Raw genomic sequence first — 18,294 nt, forward strand, 5'->3', positions numbered from 1 at the left:
TTTATCTTGGGATGCAAGGTTGGTTTAGCACATACAAATCAATTAATGTGATATACTACATTAACAGAATAAAAGAGTAAAACCACATGATCATCTCAATAAATGCAGAAAAAGCATTTGACAAAAGTCAACATCCTTTCATGATAAAAACTATCAAAAAACCCCCCTAAGAATAGAAGAAAATTACCTCACTGTAATAAAAGCTATATATGAAAGGCCCATAACATACATCATACCTAGTGGTGGAAAACTGAAAGTTTTTCCTCTAAGATCAGAAAAAGGCAAGGATGCACACTCTCACCATTTCTATTCAACAAAGTACTGAAAGTCCTAGCCATGTCAATTAGGCAAACAAAAGAAATAAAAGGCATCCAAATAGGAAAAGAAGAAGTAAAATTATCTCTTTATGCAGACATGACCTGATATGTAGAAATCCCTAAAGACTCCACTAAAAAACTTTTAGAGCTAATAAATTCAATAAAATTGCAGGTTATAAAATCAATATGGAAAAAAATCAGTTGCATTTCCATACACCTACAATTTAATATCTGTAAGAAGAAGTGAAGAAAACAATCCCATAAACAATACCATCAAAAAGTGGACTGAAAACTTTAAGAGACTGATGAAAGTAATTGCAGAAGACATGAGTAAATGAAAAGATAACCTGTATTCATGGGTAGAAAGAATTAATATTGTTAAAATTTCCATACTATCCAAAGCCATCTAAAAGTTCAAAGCAATCCCTATCATATTTCTAATGGCATTTTTCACAGAAAAAATAAATATTATTCCTTAAAATTTTTTTGATGGATCATTATTTTCTGGTAACTTTCTCCATCTTGTCACCTAATTTTTCTTTTTTTTTTTCTTTTCCTTTTCATTTCCCTGCAGGACTTCAGCTTCATTTATTAAGCAGCAGAGTTTTAGAAGTCTTAATGCAGAAATGAGTGAAGACCAAGGGGTGAATGAAGACAGGGCTCTTCCTGCTACACACACCTTCTCACCACTGTGATAATCTACCATGAGGCATTTTACATTAGAATTCTGCCTCAGAAAGGTGTTTACAACAAAAATGAGAGAACTTGAAGAATCACAGCCAGCAGGGTACTCTTTCTTCAAGAAGCCATATTCCAGGGTACCTCACAAATATGCTTAGCCCTTCAAGAGATAGGCAAGAGTGACTGAAACAGCTAATGTGACCCCTTAAGAGATCACTTTTGCTTTAATATATTTCTGAGGGTGGGGATGCTGAGAGCAAATAATGTACATAAAGCTGAAAACCAACAGGTTACTTGAAAAGCTTTGCTATGTTCATACTAGCGACTATGATTTCCTTGAAGATGGGCATGTAGTTCAGAATCACCTGCATTGGGCCCTGTTCCGAAGTCTTGTTGATGGTCTGCTTTGTGTTCTGCTTGGTTAGTGTCCCCTCACACAGCCAGGAGCATGTTGATGTGGTCATCCCGGAAGTCTGGGTGTTTGCTGATTAAAGTCGAGATGTCCAGATAGAGCAGAGAAGGGTCAGTGAACTTAATAACCTCTGCAGTGGTGGGGTGCCTGGGTGGCACAGCGGTTAAGCCTCTGCCTTCGGCTCAGGGCGTGATCCCGGCGTCAAGGGATCGAGCCCCACATCAGGCTCCTCCACTATGAGCCTGCTTCTTCCTCTCCCACTCCCCCTGCTTGTGTTCCCTCTCTCGCTGGCTGTCTCTATCTCTTTTGAATAAATAAATAAAATCTTTTTTTAAAAAAAAAGAGTTTGTCTGCTTGTCTTCTGAATTGCTCAACTGCACTTCACTGTACTTCTTAAGGAGCTGAAAATATTTATAAAAAAAAAATAACCTCTGCAGTGGCAATGATAGTGTCACCATGTCCACTTGTATCTTCACCAAATCCAGAAGCCAGCTTTTGGAACACGAAGTGGAGTTGCTCAGCCTCCCTGCGCACTCTCTCAGCACCCTCCCTGTGTTCCTTGGTGCTCCAAAAGGAGATGTGCTTCTGCATGATGGCCTACAGGTACTCCACTTGCCATCCTCTTCTTTTTATATGGCTTTTGATTTTGGCATAATCATTGAAATATTCTTCCACAGTGAGACAGATGATTTTTACAGTGTTTGACTCTAACAGCCACTTCCTTGTCATCAACTCATTGAGATGTTGCTCCAGATCCAGAAAGACCTCTTCCAGCAGGCTGCTGCAGCTCTCCTTTGCAATGGTATCTGAAATCCCATCAATGTTTGGTTGGCTCAGAGATATGCCCTCTTACACTTCACTTTTTAAAATATTCCCTTTCTAAACCAACTATAAATTCTTTGAATCTCTGATAGTTGATAGCTATCATATATTGAACATGGTGTGGGCATTGCCGACTTCTCAGCTGTTCTTTATACAATTGAACTTCCATCTTTGCATCTACTTAACAAAGAATTCATTTGCTAAAGACACAGACTAATCTGTGTTACAAACCTTTGTTTTCACTTATCTGAGCAGCAACACCGAGAATTTATTCAAACATCTAGAAGGGAGTGTTTCCTGAGAGTACCCACCTTGGTCAAGTTTCAGGCTCAGCATCTTTTACCCAGTCTTTCTTGTCTGTTTCTAGTACATTTTCCAGCCAGGTAATAACATCTAAAGTGAGAGTTGACATGTACCTGGGGAGCAGATCAGAGAGTGCTTTAGAGAAAGTAAAGGTTCTGGGGTGTGGATATCCACTTCTGGGCCAATTCCACATTCCCTGTCATCTCTGTGCTTGTGTAGGTGTTTGAGACCCATGTCAACCACAGGCTCATGATTTCATTTGCTTCTAGGTCTTCTGACTCAAACTCCTGCATCCATTTTCTCAGAGCGTGGTGGTACATGTTCAGATGGTTTCTGAAATTTCATAATGAGGAGGAAAACACTCAACCATCAGGTTTTTGGCAATGGTGGCTCATCCAGGACATACTTCTTTATGATTTCCAGGTGGCAGATAAACCACATCTTGTTGGACTCCCTGGGGTCTGCCTGTCTGGCCTCAATTCTAGTAGTCTTGGTTCCATCCAAGACGGCAAACATTTTCTCCTTGCAATTCTTGGCCTCTCGGGAGAAGCCAAGCTAGTTTGCTTTTTTTTTTTCCTTTGGTCAGATACACATTAGTCAATTTTTCTTCCTTTTTGATGATCCTGACAACTGAGACCAGCAGGTGGGGTCACGGGAGACGACGACCAGCAAACTTTGCAGCACCATCCACATCTGCTCAGCCAGCTCATCTGAGAGCCCCTGCATGGATGAGGATCGTGTTGTGCAAGTTCCCTCTGTCCGTGTGGGACTGCTTATACGTCAGCCCTTCTTGGGAGTGAGCACTCTAGGTCCATCAGCTTCTGGTGGGCCTGCAGGAACGCCCCTTGTTCAATGAGGTCCTGGGTCTCCCTTACAATTTGGGGTCCCGAGATGTTCTTGAGGCTCTCCAAAACTGCAGTGACCCAGGTATGCCACATCACAGCATATTTCATGTATTTGAGGCTCTCGATGGCATTGATGCTCTGTCTGCAGTCTTTGCTGATCGGCAAGGGACTTCTGGATGTCTGTGATGTTGTTCAGTGCCTTGTGGAGCTGGCTCAGGCCCATGCAGCTAACCCATCCAACCATAAACGGATAGCGTCCTTCCATATGGCTTCTGTGGGGCTTTATTCCGGGCCTCTTTCTGCCATGGTGTTCCACTTTGTCCAGCTGGCCTGGGCACTGAAGCAGCTCAGCATCCCTTTCAAACGTCCTTGCAACAGCTTCCTGATCTGACTTCGTGGTTGCTAAAAAGCAGGTAAAATCCCTGCACCTGAGTCACCCCTCCTCATTGTCATTGGGCGCCCTGCTGAAATGTCACCCAATTTCTTAAACATGTTAATCACAGTTAAAGTATGTCTTCTGTATTATATCTAGGTCATCTGTAGGTTGTTTCCATTTTCTCTTGGTTTCTGGTCATTTGATGTCATTCATGTCATTATTGTCATTCATGGTTAATTATTATTTATTTCTTGAAGGCAAAAAAGGAATAAAAGAGACTATTAATGTTGCCATATCTCAGCAACTAGAAGGAAGCAAGTCTTGGGGGCCCATTTAGAAGCTAATTTAGGTTGCTAGAGAAAAACATATTTAATTTTAAGGCAAAGATAAAACTGACTCCAATCATTTTTATAGAGTACTGGATACTGTGTAGAAACTTTGAATAATGCTAACTTCCAGAAGAGAGGATTTATTTAATTTTTTACTTATAGGTAGTTACAGTAGGGATTGATCACCTTGATACAATCAGGGAATGGGAAGCACGGAAGTTGATTTCAGGCTTCGTGAGAACTATTCTATTTCTAGTTTGAAGTAATCCCAAAGTAGGACCTTTCAAGAACATTAACTGAAAGCAAAAGTTGTTTACCTGGGCTCATCCCCCTACCAGGCCTTGAATGCCAATTTTCGCCTCCCCAGCATGTTGAGACTGACAAAAGCTCTGCTTAGCTTTTTAGCTTCTTAGCTGATCCTTTCTTCCTGGCTTCTCAGCCTCTCACACTGAAAATGTTAGGAATAAATAATATCCTCAGGGAAAAAAAGAAACACAAAAAGTCATGCTCACAGTTCTCCAATTCTCTTTTCTTCCAAACCTAGTCCTCTCAATTCCTAGCAGCCTTGATAACCCTCGACTCCATTTTTCTTCCTCCCAGCCCTATCAGACTGCTGAGAGCTCTTTGCTTTAAAATTCAACTTGACCTCCCAGTTGGTGCCAATTACTAGTGGAGAAACAGCAGAGACTGGTGAGTTCACTCAATGTTCTTTTCTCTTGGATCTTAGCCTTTCAAGTTTTTACTGACTATGTTGCTTTATGATTACTTCAAACAGGTAATTTCAAAACAATTTTTATACAGTTTTAATTTTTTCCCTTGGAGTGAGGGTTGGTCTGTTACAGCTACCCTATCATAACTATAAAAATTAAAAAGTATAATATTTTTACATAAAAATCAGAATTCTCAATTTCTCTGACAGAGAAAATCTGGAAAAACTGGGCCCACATTCTTGCATGGAAATAATGGCTAGAGGTAAGTAGCTCCTGTTCTTTTAATTTCAGGTATATGCTCTCCAGTTTTCTTTAATTATCTGGATTACTCAGTGATCCCCGAGAATAAAAAAAGAAGGAGGTCCATAATCAAGCTTTGAGTAATGCTAATACCTAATTGTGTTGTATAAAAGGAGAGGTAAAGGCAACACGAGACTGCATATTCAAATAAGGAAAAGGAAAATTAGAAGACTGCTGTATCATGGAAGTCAAAGGAAGACAATGTTTCAGGATGGAGGGCGAGATGACTGTGCCGATTAACTGTTCTAATACTTCTATATTGAGCTACTGAAGTGTAATTAGTGATCTTGAAAGAGTATTTTTTTTTTTTAAAGATTTTATTTATTTATTCGACAGAGACAGAGATAGCCAGCGAGAGAGGGAACACAAGCAGGAGGAGCACGAGAGGAAGAAGCAGGCTCATAGTGGAGGAGCCTGACGTGGGGCTCGATCCCGTAACGCCGGGATCACGCCCTGAGCCGAAGGCAGACGCTTAACCGCTGTGCCACCCAGGCGCCCCTTGAAAGAGTATTTTTAGTAGAATAATGGAGATGACAGCCAGGTTGGGGTGGCTTAAGTAGTGAATCAGAGATGTGGAAATAAAGTAGTGAAGGTAGAAGGCTAGAGAAAAAGTTTCTGTGACAGGAGGGCAAGAGCGAGGATGGTTCAGGGGAAAGATGGGGTTGAATAATAAATTTAAGATAAGAGTGGCCTTTCTTTACTGCCTTTTTCCCAGTGCCATCAGCCAGCCTTTCCCCACTTTCTTGCAAGATGAAACACTGCTAAGATATTTTCTTGAAGGCAAGAAAGAGTGAAAGGTGGTCAACATTTTCGTCTCTCAAAAAAGAAAGAAACAAGACTCACTGGGCTATGCGGAGGCTGATTTAAATTGCTACGGAAAAGAGTAAATTAAAGCAGAGAGAAGGCTGACTTCAACCATTCCTCTGACCTAAGGAGTCACCGCATTGTCTGAAGTCACCCTCCCTTTCCTGCCTTTACTGGAAACAGGAGACAGCAGCACAAAAGCTGCCTTTTTCCTTTTCAAAAGCAGGAGAGGGCTGGGACATTTCCCCTTAGCTTCAGGGATCTGTTAATTGGCTCCTCAGTAAAATTACAGAAGCAGCCCGCCTGATAATGATTGTAAATGACAGAGACTATCAGGTTTACCTTGTGAGGTCCCCAGGGGACTTGCAGTTAGTTTAGTCCGAACTTAGCGTCAGCTGCTCAGGTACCTTTCTTCCCAGCACGCAGTGGCTAGACTCATCCTGTATTCTTTCAAACCTCATTAGGGTTACGGCCTTCTCTCCCTCTCCCTTCCACCCCCAGCAGCCTCCTGTCTCTCACTGTTGCCCCTCCTCTTCAATTTCCAGGACTCCTGAAGCATGCCGATCGAGAAACTGACGTAAGACGACTTGCAGAGGCTGGGCTCTTTTGTCTTCTGGCCTGGAAGGAACAACTCATGGCTTTGAGCTGTGGGTTATTGTCCCTTCAGGAAACTACACACCAACTTCCCTGAACTCTAATCTCCATTAACTCCTTTACAGTTCAAAGGTACTCAGCTCAAGGATTTTATAGTTCATTAGAGGTGTTTGGAATGTACCGTAGGTCTTAAAGAGAAGTTAATATGCCAAATAGCTAAATGTTGAAGGAGGCAGTTTTCATTAAAACCAAGTCACCAATCTTTTTATTTTCCAGAAACCGCTGTGTACGTGGGTGTAGTTATATATGTATGCATATGTATGTGTGTGAATATGAGGATATTTACTATATATTAGATATCTATTACATATTACATATATTATATACAACACATGTAATCTATGTGGGTATTTATGTAGTGTATATGTATTATGGACATATATTACATATATGTATATATTATACACGTGTATATGTGTTATATATTAATATAATAATATAAAATTAATATTGTAGTATAATATATTAATATTGATAATTTTAATATATATATATATTTATATATAAATCCAAACTTTAATGTATGGATTACTTACGGATCTTGTTAAAATGCAGATTCTGATCCAGGAGGTCTGGGATGGAGCCCACTTTCAGGTAATGTAGATATTGGTGGTTTGGGAACCACATTTGAACAGCAAATCTTAAAGAGATCTTTGCTTATTCCCTTCCAGCTTCTTCATCTTAACCTAACTGCCGTACTCCTCCATTCTGTTCAAATGTTGCTCCTGTCTCTCTTTAGGCTAACAATCCATTTGATAGAGGGCATTTTTGCTATTTCTCAAAATAACAAAAACTTAGCCATTGAGTAACGTAGACTCTGGATTGGTGTTCTGGTTTCCTGTTCCACATAAGTATACTGGGAAATACCCAAGATGATGTGAAATCTCTTTAGACTTTTATTAGTTTACTATTATTTCTTTAATTTACTAAATCGAGCAATTACCTCATGAATTTTTAATTAATATTTATCTATTTCTACATACGCATGTAAGGTTAGAAATTCACTTTTTCTACTGATTTTTATGTTTACTGCAATTTTTTATTGTGGTCAAAAACATAAAATTTAACATTGTAACCATTTTTCAGTGTACCATCAGTACATAATAGTGTTAACTATACACACTTTGTTGTACAACAGAGCTTTAGGATTTTTTTCATCTTTCAAAACTGAAACTCTGTCCATTGATCAACAACTCCCTTTTTTCTCTCCCCCAGCTCCTGGCAATTATTCTCCTTTCTAATTCTAAGAATTTGACTGTAGATAGCCTATATAAGTGGAATATTCAGTACCTGTCGTTTTGTGACTGGCTTTGTTTCACTTAGGATAATGTCCTCAAGGTTCATCCATGTTGTAGCATAAGATAGAATTTCCTTCTTTTTTAATGCAGAATAATATTTCATTAAATGTATATGCGACATGTTCTTTATCCATTCATTCACTGATGGACATTTAGTTTACTTCCATCTCTTGGCTCTTGTGAATAATGCTGCAGTGAACAGGGTGTGTAAATATCTCTCCAAGATCCTGTTTGCAATTTGGGGGGATATATACCCAGAAACGGGATTGTTGGATCTTATGGTAATTCCATTTTTAATTTTTTAAGGAACCTACTTTCCAAAAGCAGGTGCACCATTTTATATTCCTACTAACAATGTGCAAATTTCCGATTCCTCTACATTCTCACCAAAGTGTATTTTTTTTCTTTTTGAAAAAAAAGTTAATATGCCATCCTAGTGGGTGTAAGTTGGTATCTCATCGTGGTTTTGATTTGCATTTCCTTAATGATGAGTAGTGATACTGAGCATCTCTTCATGTGCCTGTTGGCCATCTGTATGTCTTCTTAGAAAAGTGCTTATTGAAGTGCTTTGCTCATTCTTAAATTGGATTGTTTAGGTTTTTTTGTTGTTGAATTGTGGAAGTTCTTTAAATATTTTGGATATTAACCCCTTATCAGATGTATGGTTTGAAAATATTTTTTCCCATTCCATGGGTTGCCTTTTCACTACGTTGATTGTTTCCATTGCTGTGCAAAAGTTTTTAAGTTTGATGTAGTCTCCTTCTCTATTTTTGCTTTCGTTGTCTGTGCTTTGGTGCCATATCCAAGAAATTGCCAAATCCAATGTCATGAAGCTTTTCCCTTCCCTATTTTTTATTCTGGAAGTTTTATAGTTTGGGGATTTATGTGTAGGTCTTTAATCTATTTTGTTAGTTTTTGTACATGGTGTAAGGTTAAGGGTCCCACTTCATTCTTTGCAGGTGAATGTGTACATCTTATTTTCCCATCACCATTTGTTGGAGAAGCATGCCACAAGTTTTAATATATAGTCTTTCAATTATCACTTAGATCTCAAAAGTTTGTAATACCTATTATGAAGTTTTAAATTTGACCCATGGTTTATTTAGATTTTGTTGTTGTTGTTTTATTTCCAAATATGTTGGTAAATTTTATTTGTTGAGGTTTGGGTATTTATTACCAATTTTGAATTTTATTGCAATGTGGTTGGTATGGTATCATTGGTTCATAGAGACTGATCTTATTGATGACTCCATAGGATATTAAAACATATAATATGTGTGCTGGAAAATTATCTATCTATCTATCTATCTATCTATCTATCTATCTATCTATCTCTCTATCTCTCTATCTATCTATCTATCATCTATTATCATCTATCTATCCATCCATGTATCTATCATCTATCTACCTCCATTTGATCAAGCTAACTAGTTTGTATTATTCTATACAAGTACTAATTATTTTTCTGCTTGATCTATCACTTTGAGAAAAGTGTGTTAAAATTCTTCCCTATGATTGTTGATTTCTTCACTTCTCTTTATAACTTTGTCAGTTTTAGTTTTATATATTTTAAGGCTGTCTTATATGCATGATTTCAGAATTGTTATATTGTTTGTTAGTTGAAGATTAGTATTTTGGTTACAAAATGAAATTATTTTCTTCAGTAATGATTTTTTATTTAAAGTATACTTTATCTGATACTAATAATACCACTTGTGTTGGTCCATATTTTTCTAATATATCCCTTTATTTACTTTCAGTTTCATATTTTCTGAATCACTATATTTTATGCTATAAATAACATACAACTTTAAAAAAATCGAATCAGAAAATCTTTATTCTTTACGTAACAAGATTGGTCCATTTACATTTATTTAATATCTTATATCTTTGTATTTCTTACTACCCTTTACTTTTTTTTCTATATGCTCTTTTTTAATTTGCTTTTCTAAAAAAATGCTGGTTTCTCATGAATTGAGTCAACATTTTTTTATTCCATTTTTTTTTGTCCCTTTACTGATTAGTTTCTCTCAACTGATTTGGAAGTCCTGTATTCTTCCCTTTGTCTTTAAAGTTTATTCTCCAATTTTTTACATGCTAAAGATTTAATAAATACTAACGTTAATAATGATCTCTGCCCTCCTCCTGAACAATGATGTGATGTTACAATAATTTTACTTAATCACACCTCTTTCATATCCCCTATTATTTCTATTTAGTAATGTTAGTTTCAACTTTTTACCCCTTCTAAATCTATTACTATTAGTATTAGTATTACAATTGATATGTATTTATATTTACCTCAAAAATTCCATTTATTTTCTTATCATTTGTCCTTATATATTTCTCCATCATTTGGAGTTTATTCTCTTCTTTCTGAAGTATATTACTAGTTCAAGGTTTCTAAGTTTATGTTTTCAGTCTTTGTTTATCTAAAACTGTCTTTATGTTTGCCATTCCCCCTTGAATGGTAATTTAGAGAGTATAAGTATGCACATTTTTACCACTTTTATTATTTTCTTCCTCAGCATTTTGATGTTATCGGTTCATTATCTTTTCTTTTCTGCATTTCTCAGGGTAATCCCTTTGTAAGGAATCTGCTCTCCAGTCCAGGTACGGATATGTCTATATGTAGAATCATTTTAATTTTCCTTTTCATGACTCACTGGACTTCTTATATCTCAGGATTCTTATATTTTATCAGTTCTAAAATTTTATGACTTTTTTTTAAATCTTCCCCATTATCTCACTGTCTGGAAAATGAGTTAATTTGTATATTAGACTTTTTCATTCTCTCTTCCATGTCCCCTAACTTCTCTTTCACATTTTCCATTTGCTTATCTCTTTATTTTACATTTTATGTAAATTATTCAGAATTATGTGTATCTAACATTGCTTACATCAACATATTGAATTTTTATGTAATCAGCTATTTCTAGAAGTTCTGATTCTTTTTCAACTCTGCCTACTAATTTTTTCGCAGTATCCTTTTCTTTCATTATGATTTATAATTATATCTTTTTAACCTTTTTCATCATTTTAAATGTATCAATTTTATGGTCTTTTTCAGATTATTCTAATATGCAAAGACTGGGGTCATGCTAACTCTCTTGTTTGATTTGTCTCCTGACTCTGATTTATGAGGATAATTTCCTGATTTCATTTCTAATTTTTTATTGCAGGCATATTGTCAGTTTTTAGAAAATTTGGAATTCATGACCTATCTGCCCTGAGTGGTAAAATTCTTTCCTGCAAAGCATTATTCATTTCTTTCTACCAGTTATCTCAAGAATGTTGCTTGTCTAGAACCAGATTTTTCCCCCATTACTTTCTCAGTTTTAAATTCCTGCCACATAGGGTATAAATTTGGATACTATATTTACATATAATATGAACTTAGGGCTTCAGTTTATCATGATAGGAGTTTTTCGTATCAGCATCCCTAAGCAGAGATAAGCTTTTTTGTGCTTTTCTTGGGCCAGTATGAGTAACTTGTTTATTGCCTCTTACACAGTTAACCTGATCTTTCCCAGGTGACGGTTACACTGGGTCTCAAGTATCATCTGTATTTCCTGGCTCCATATGGCATTACAATCCCAACACTCTCTCTGACTATGACCTCCCTCTTGCTTCTGGCTGGAAGTTTCCACTTCTTTCAAGAACTGCTATATGTTTAAAAATTCTGTTATAATTTACCTAGCATTTCTGAATATTTGTAGAAGGAAGAAAATCCATTTGAATTCAATTAGTCATACTGTTGAAACCATAAGTGTCAGAGTGATCTTTCAAAATATAAATGACAACACATCATTCCATTATTTAAAATTGTTAAAGAGCTTCTTAATGCACTCAGAATAAAATGTAATCTGTTTCTCATGGTCTGAGACTCTTACTTAATCAAGTCTTGCCTATTTTTTCAATATCATCTCATGTACCTCTTTCTGTGGCTTATTTACTATTCTCTAAACATACTGGCTTGCTTTCTTTTCCTGAACATGCCAACTTCCCTTTCCTAAAACAGTGTTTCCACAGGCTCCATCCCACCCTTCAGTAGTCTCTGATCACCATATTTTCTATCACATCAATATGTTTAATTCTTTCCCAGTATGAATGAGTACAGAAGTAATGTTCAAAATCCTCTAGTTCAAATTCTGCTTTAAAAAAAAAAAAAAAGGAAAATGAACTGGGAAAGTAGAGGGGAAAGTTTTAAGAACTTGCCCAAGATCCTAAGTGTTTAATGAGATATCTAAAACAAGTACTCATATCTCCTGATTCCCCTGCCCTATGTTCTTTCTGGTGGTATAACTCCAATGGTGATAAAAGGCCCATATAAGGGATTTGGGAAGACAACAGAAAGACTACAGGGTGATCCATGACCTCCCTCCCACTTATATGATGAATTTTGTGGAATATACAGATATATTAATTTCCTGGGGGAGGAAGGATGTACCTTCATCCAATTTTCAAAAGAGTCAAAGCCTCAAAAAAGTCTTAGAAAATACTGGCCTACATATTATTTATGAAATATTAAGTTCCTGCATATTTCTCTTGTCTTCATATCAGTTCTTCTATAAATAGGAATTGAACAATCATTACAGAGGTGAAAAACCTATATTCCAAAAACTATAAAACACTGATGAAGGAAACTGAAGATGATACAAACACATGAAAAGATATTCCACGCTCATGGATTGAAAGAATATTGTTAAAATGTCCATACTACCCAAAGCAATCTACAAATTTAATGCAATTCCTATGAAAATACCAATAGCATTTTTCACAGAATTAGAGCAAAAAACACTAAAATTTGTATGAAACCACAAAAGACTCTGAACAGCCAAAGCAATCTTGAGAAAGAACAAAGCTGGAAGTATCACAATCCCAGATTTCAAGGTACACTACAAAGCTACAATAATCTAAAAAACATGGTACTGGCAGAAAAAAATAAACACTTACCTTTGGAGACGTGTCATGAAAGAAGATGCTGTGGCCGATGAATCGTGGAACACTACACCAAAAGCTAATGATGTACTGTATGATGACTAACATATCATAATAACAAAACAAAACACACAAAAAATCCCACTTAGATCAAAGGAACAAAATGGCCCAGAAATAAACCCACACTTATATGGTCAATCCATGATAAAAGAGGCAAGAATATACAATGGAGGAAAGCATCTCTTCAATAAATGGTACTGGGAAAACTGGACACGTACATACAAAAGAATGAAACTGAAACACTTTATTATGCCATACACAAAAATGAAGTCAAAGTGAATTAGAGACCTAAATGTGAGATCTGAGACCATAACACTCCTAGATGAAAATATAGGCAGTAATCTCTTTGACATTGGCCATAGCAACATCTTTCTAGATAGGTCTCTGCAGGCAAGAGAAACAAAAACAGGAATAAACTATTAGGACTACATCAAAATAAGAATCTTTGGCACAGTGAAGGAAATCATCAGCAAAATGAAAAGGCAACCTGTAGAATAAAAGAAGATCTTTGCAAATGACACATCTTATAAGGGGTTAGTAGTCAAAATATATAAAGTATACAATTCAACACCAAAAAATCCAAAGAAGCCAGCTAAAGAATGGGCAGAGGACCTGAATAGACATTTTTCCAAAGACATCCAGATAGCCAACACACACGTGAAAAGGTACTCAACATCACTAATCATCAGGGAAATGCAAATCAAAACCACAATGAGATACCACCTAACACCTGTCAGAATTCTTATTATCAAAAAGATAAGAAATAACAAGTGTTAGTGAAGATGTGGAGAAAAAGGAACCCTCATGGACTGTTGGTAGGATTTAATCAATTTAGTAAATCAGTGTAGCCACTACAGATAACAGTGTGGAGTTTCCTCAAAAAGTTAAAAATAGAAATACCCTGCAATCCAGTAATTGTACTACTGGATATCTATCCAAGAAAACAAAAACACTAATTCAAAAAGATATACACACCCCTATGTTTATTGCAGCATTATTTAAATAGTCATGATATAAAAACAACCTAGGTGTCCATCAATAGATGAATGAATAAAGAAGATGTGGTGTATATGGGTATACACACCTACACACCCATCCCTTCCCCCCCACACACACACGCTGGAATATTACTCAGCCACAAAAAAAAAAGAGATCTCGCCACTTGTGAAGAGTTGGATGGACCTAGAGGGTATCATGCTAAGTGAAATAAGTCAAACACCATACGATTTCACTTATATTAGAATCTGAAAAACAGAACAAATGAATAAAGTAGAAACAGACTCATAAATACAGAGAACTGGTGGTTGTCAGAAGGGAGAGGGATGGGAAAAAGGGGTGAAGGGGAGCGGGAGGTACAGGTTTCCAGTTATGAAATGAATAAGTCATGAGGATAAGAGGTACAGCATAGGGAATATAGACAATGTTATTATAATAGCAGTGAATGGGGACAGACGGTAGCTGCACTTGTGGTGAGCACAGCATAACATATAGACTTGTTGAATTACTATGTTGTACACCTGCAACTATTGTAATATTTGTGTCAACCATACTTCAATAAAATAAAGGACTGAACAATCATTATAAATTAAGAATCTACTACATTGCCAAAGGATCTAGTGTTATGACTTGTATTAAAACGTTGGCATTTATAAGTAAATGGTTTATTTCTGGAATTATGGAGTCACTTTGCACATGAGTCTAGGGGTATTTTGACAATTTTATTTATCAAAACTGGCAATATAATACTTGAATGTTGGCGATAGTGCATATACCTCAATATTTCTTCAGCCATATTTCTGGTACCCGATCTCCTAAAATACTGGAAAATAAAGAATTACTCATTCTGCTTTCTCTTGCTGTGTTGGAAATGAGATCGTTTGTGGGATAAGCTTTCACTCTGGAGAACTGAGATTGAGATGCTAATCAGATTGGTTGATATGTGTACAGCAGATTTGTGGATTTTAAATAAGCATAGGACTAATCTCTGTTTTTCTCTCTCAGGAATATTTTGTTTCTACCAAATTTCCTATGTGTATAAAATGACCCAGTGAATGGGGAGAGGAATGATACTGCCTTTGCAGTAGATATTTGGTGGGATGTCTTCCCAGACCATGAACCATCTTTCCTTTCTTCCCTGAGGACAAGTTCTTCATTGGGGGCACTCTGCTCCTCAGCCATTGTAGTGGGGGTGGAGTGGCCAGCACTGGACCCACTATATACTCTCTTTCAGAAATTAGGATCTGAGATTCAGAGACAGGCCAGTGAAATCTTTGATGCATCTATAATTCTACCTATAAATGTGGAATTGCAAGCAAATATATTTTGCCACATGTAATGAAAAACAAACAAAAGTCAATCTGTAAAAAGGAAAGGATGAAGAAGACCCAGGTAAGCTTAGTAAAGAAAAAAAAATTTCCTTGGTCTCTGACAACTTTCCTTACAATGACTCCTTTTTTTCATAGACTGGGTGGATTTTATTACAACCAAAGCTTAACTAACATAAAATTTTATTTCCTGTGGATGAGTGTTTTTCCTTTTAGTTTTGTTTCATTTCTTTTATTTATGTGCTTAGATGCAGAAGGTCTATGAGTGCTGGAGTCTACTCAATCAGGTTTAAATGTTGATGTGATCACTTGCTAGTGAAGTATACTCATTTGGATGCATTCATACTAAAAATTTACTCATTATCTGAAATTCAAATTTAACTGGGTATCCTTTCTTTTATCTAGCAACCCTATTTGTGACATAGTTTCTTCCTTTGTAGAATGGAGGTAATAACACCAAATCAGCAAAGATGTTGTTAAAAATGTCAAGGATATCATAAACATTATTTAAAATAATGTATTAGAAATGTGGCTTACTATTTTCTTTTACCCATCCTGTATTTATAACTCAAGAAGGTATTGCTTACAAAGACCACCCATTGGGAGTAAATGGTTCATTTTGGAACATGGGAAATGTTTTATACCTTTTATGCTATGAGGTCTTTATTCTCATATTAGAGAATTTGGAAGGCCACCTGACTTTACCTAGGCACTCCATCCCGGGATACTCTAATATTCATTCTTGTGCCGGGCATAAAGCTAGGTCTTAGTTATACACAAACTGGTTTCTAATTTAAACTAACATCTCCCTATCTGATCTTTCTCACCTCCTATAGAAAAAAGTGAAGAAAGAGAAAGCATGAAGAATAAAAGGAGGAGATAATATACTAGTTTACTATTTGCCTGCTTGAAGATAAAGAATGTAAGATTCTTTATTTCTCATCTTCTGTGTCTAAGTCCTTCTCTCTCTTTTTTTTTTTTTTTAATCTTGATGGCTTATATCCCCTGACTGGATGAACCCAACAAGTACGGAAGGACCTCTTTAACACAGCTCAATCTAACATGTTTTCTGCTCAGGTGACACGGAGCAATGAATTTTCTTACAGAGCATTCATCATGCATTTCTTTATTGATCACTCCAGATCCAGTGGGATTAGATCAGACTTTTGTCTCTCCCCACTATGGGCTTGCTGATCCACCAGTAAGCAATGGGCACAAAAGTGGCATGCTTCCGTTTTTATATTCCTGTTCAAAGTCACCATCTCTGGAGATGCTTTACAAGAAGCAAGCTAGGGGCTTGTGGAGAATATCAACAGGCCTTAGTTTGGTTTTGAAGCAGGGGAATTCTCCTCAGTGATTTCCTTCATTTTTTCCTTCCCATTTTCTTTCATGGTTTCAGTTACACCTAAATGTCTCTGGGGTGATAGTTTACTGCTCTGAGTCCATACCGCTTGCTTAGAATCACTAACGGAAATAGTTTTTGGCTCCAAATAATGAACGGATGTAGTCAAAGGCTGTGTTGTAGTCCAGTTGACTGGGTCAACGGTAGAAGAATGATTTACGTTTGTAGGCTTCTCTGAGGTTGGCACTATATTTATCATTTCATATGGACTCTGAGATGAAGTATCCAATTTGTAATAAGAAGTGCTGGAAGGGATGGCACAAAACACGAGATCCGAGGTCAGGAGCTTAAAGTTATTGGCTGGCCGGGTGATCACAAACCTGTAAGAAAAGCCAAAGATGACTCCCGAGCCTCTGCAGCCAGACGGTTGTGGCTACAGGCAATGGCCCAAGCAAGGAAGTCTTTCTGCTGGGCCAGAGGAGGAAATGTTTTTTGTTCTGCTTTGCTTCATTGGTTTCTGACTAAGAGTAAATACCTCTGGCACAGGGCAAAAGAAGTCCTAGACTAGGAATCAGGAGACTAACATTCACTCCTGCCTCTGAACGCAAGCATCTCTGACCTGAGTTCAGCATGGCATCTCCCTTCCTTGAGCCTTGCTCTGTTCATCATTTTAATGGGAGAGGGATAGGATGGAGATGTGGGGGCGCCTGGGTGGCTCAGTCATTAAGCGTCTGCCTTTGGCTCAGGGCGTGATCCCAGAGTCCTGGGATCAAGCCTCTCTCTGTTAAATAAATAAATAAAATCTTAAAAAAAAAAAAAAAGAAAGAAAAAAAGGATGGAGATGTGGACTGACTGATCTCTAATGGTCTTTTGGACTCCAGGTTTCCCTGCTTTTAATATCCACTACACTAATGAATTCAGTTGGCCCAATATTGAGCATTTGACCAAGCTTTATCAAAATCAAAAGATTACATACATTCCAGCCATTTCCATTCTAGCTTAGGCTTACCCTAATACTTATGCCACCAACTTTCACATACAATGTAGTGTGGCCAGTGGGGGAGAAGAATGTTAACCTGAAGTTTTATTTGAAATTTTGACTAGTAAGCAAATAGTGAATGTCAATGAGTCTTAAAGAACACCCAGAGCCTGACCTGCATAAAAAGACTTCATAGGGAAGCAGGATGCCTTAGCATAGTATTAGGCACATAGCAAATCCTCAATAAATGTGAGTTAATTAACACACCAGCATTCATGTCAGAACATTGAGGCAGAAGAACCTTTCATGCCTTTCATCCGGCATTTCTTCATTGCTGCCCCAAGTGGTCACCTCTTCTTTCCTGAACTACCGTCTCAGGGCACCTCTGACCTCATTTCACTGAATAATCTTCCCCCTTTTATTTTCCCCACTGAGTCCCCTGTAATGTCTATAATAGTTCAAGCAAGACCTACTGTAGTCATATACTCCCTGTGAAACAGAAATATCATTTCCTTCCTGGAGGTCCTCTCAAGTATGGGCTGCACATTCTTCCAATTACCAAGCTCCATGGGTTTTCTGGAGGCATTGGAGCAAGGGCATGGAGTTCAGGCAGAGAGAGAGAGAAGCCAGCATCATTCATGCTTCCCGGTGCTGCTTCCAGAACATCACTGCTGCCTCAGTGTCTTTGTGATTAATGCTCTACAGCTGTATCACCCTCCCTCTCGATTCATCCGTGTCATCTACAGACCTCCATGTTTATTTAGGTCTCTGGCACTTGGGACACTTTTTCTTTCAAA

General features: G+C 37.2%; 1 protein-coding gene and 1 pseudogene across 1 annotated transcript in view; both read right to left on the reverse strand.

The window, feature by feature from the left end:
• Positions 1 to 823: 823 nt before the first annotated feature.
• LOC103659142 lies at positions 824 to 4,455 on the reverse strand (annotated as a pseudogene).
• A 12,040-nt stretch (positions 4,456 to 16,495) lies between these two features.
• Positions 16,496 to 18,294, reverse strand: part of KCNU1 (potassium calcium-activated channel subfamily U member 1) — a 143,743-nt gene continuing 141,944 nt past the window's right edge. The window contains exon 30 of the mRNA XM_008686625.1: positions 16,496 to 16,898. Within this exon, the coding sequence (XP_008684847.1) occupies positions 16,496 to 16,898 (403 nt within the window). The remainder of the gene's footprint in view (positions 16,899 to 18,294) is intronic.

The sequence above is a fragment of the Ursus maritimus genome, unplaced genomic scaffold (assembly GCF_017311325.1).
Source record: "Ursus maritimus isolate PB19 unplaced genomic scaffold, ASM1731132v1 scaffold_28, whole genome shotgun sequence".
Lineage (NCBI taxonomy): Eukaryota > Metazoa > Chordata > Mammalia > Carnivora > Ursidae > Ursus > Ursus maritimus.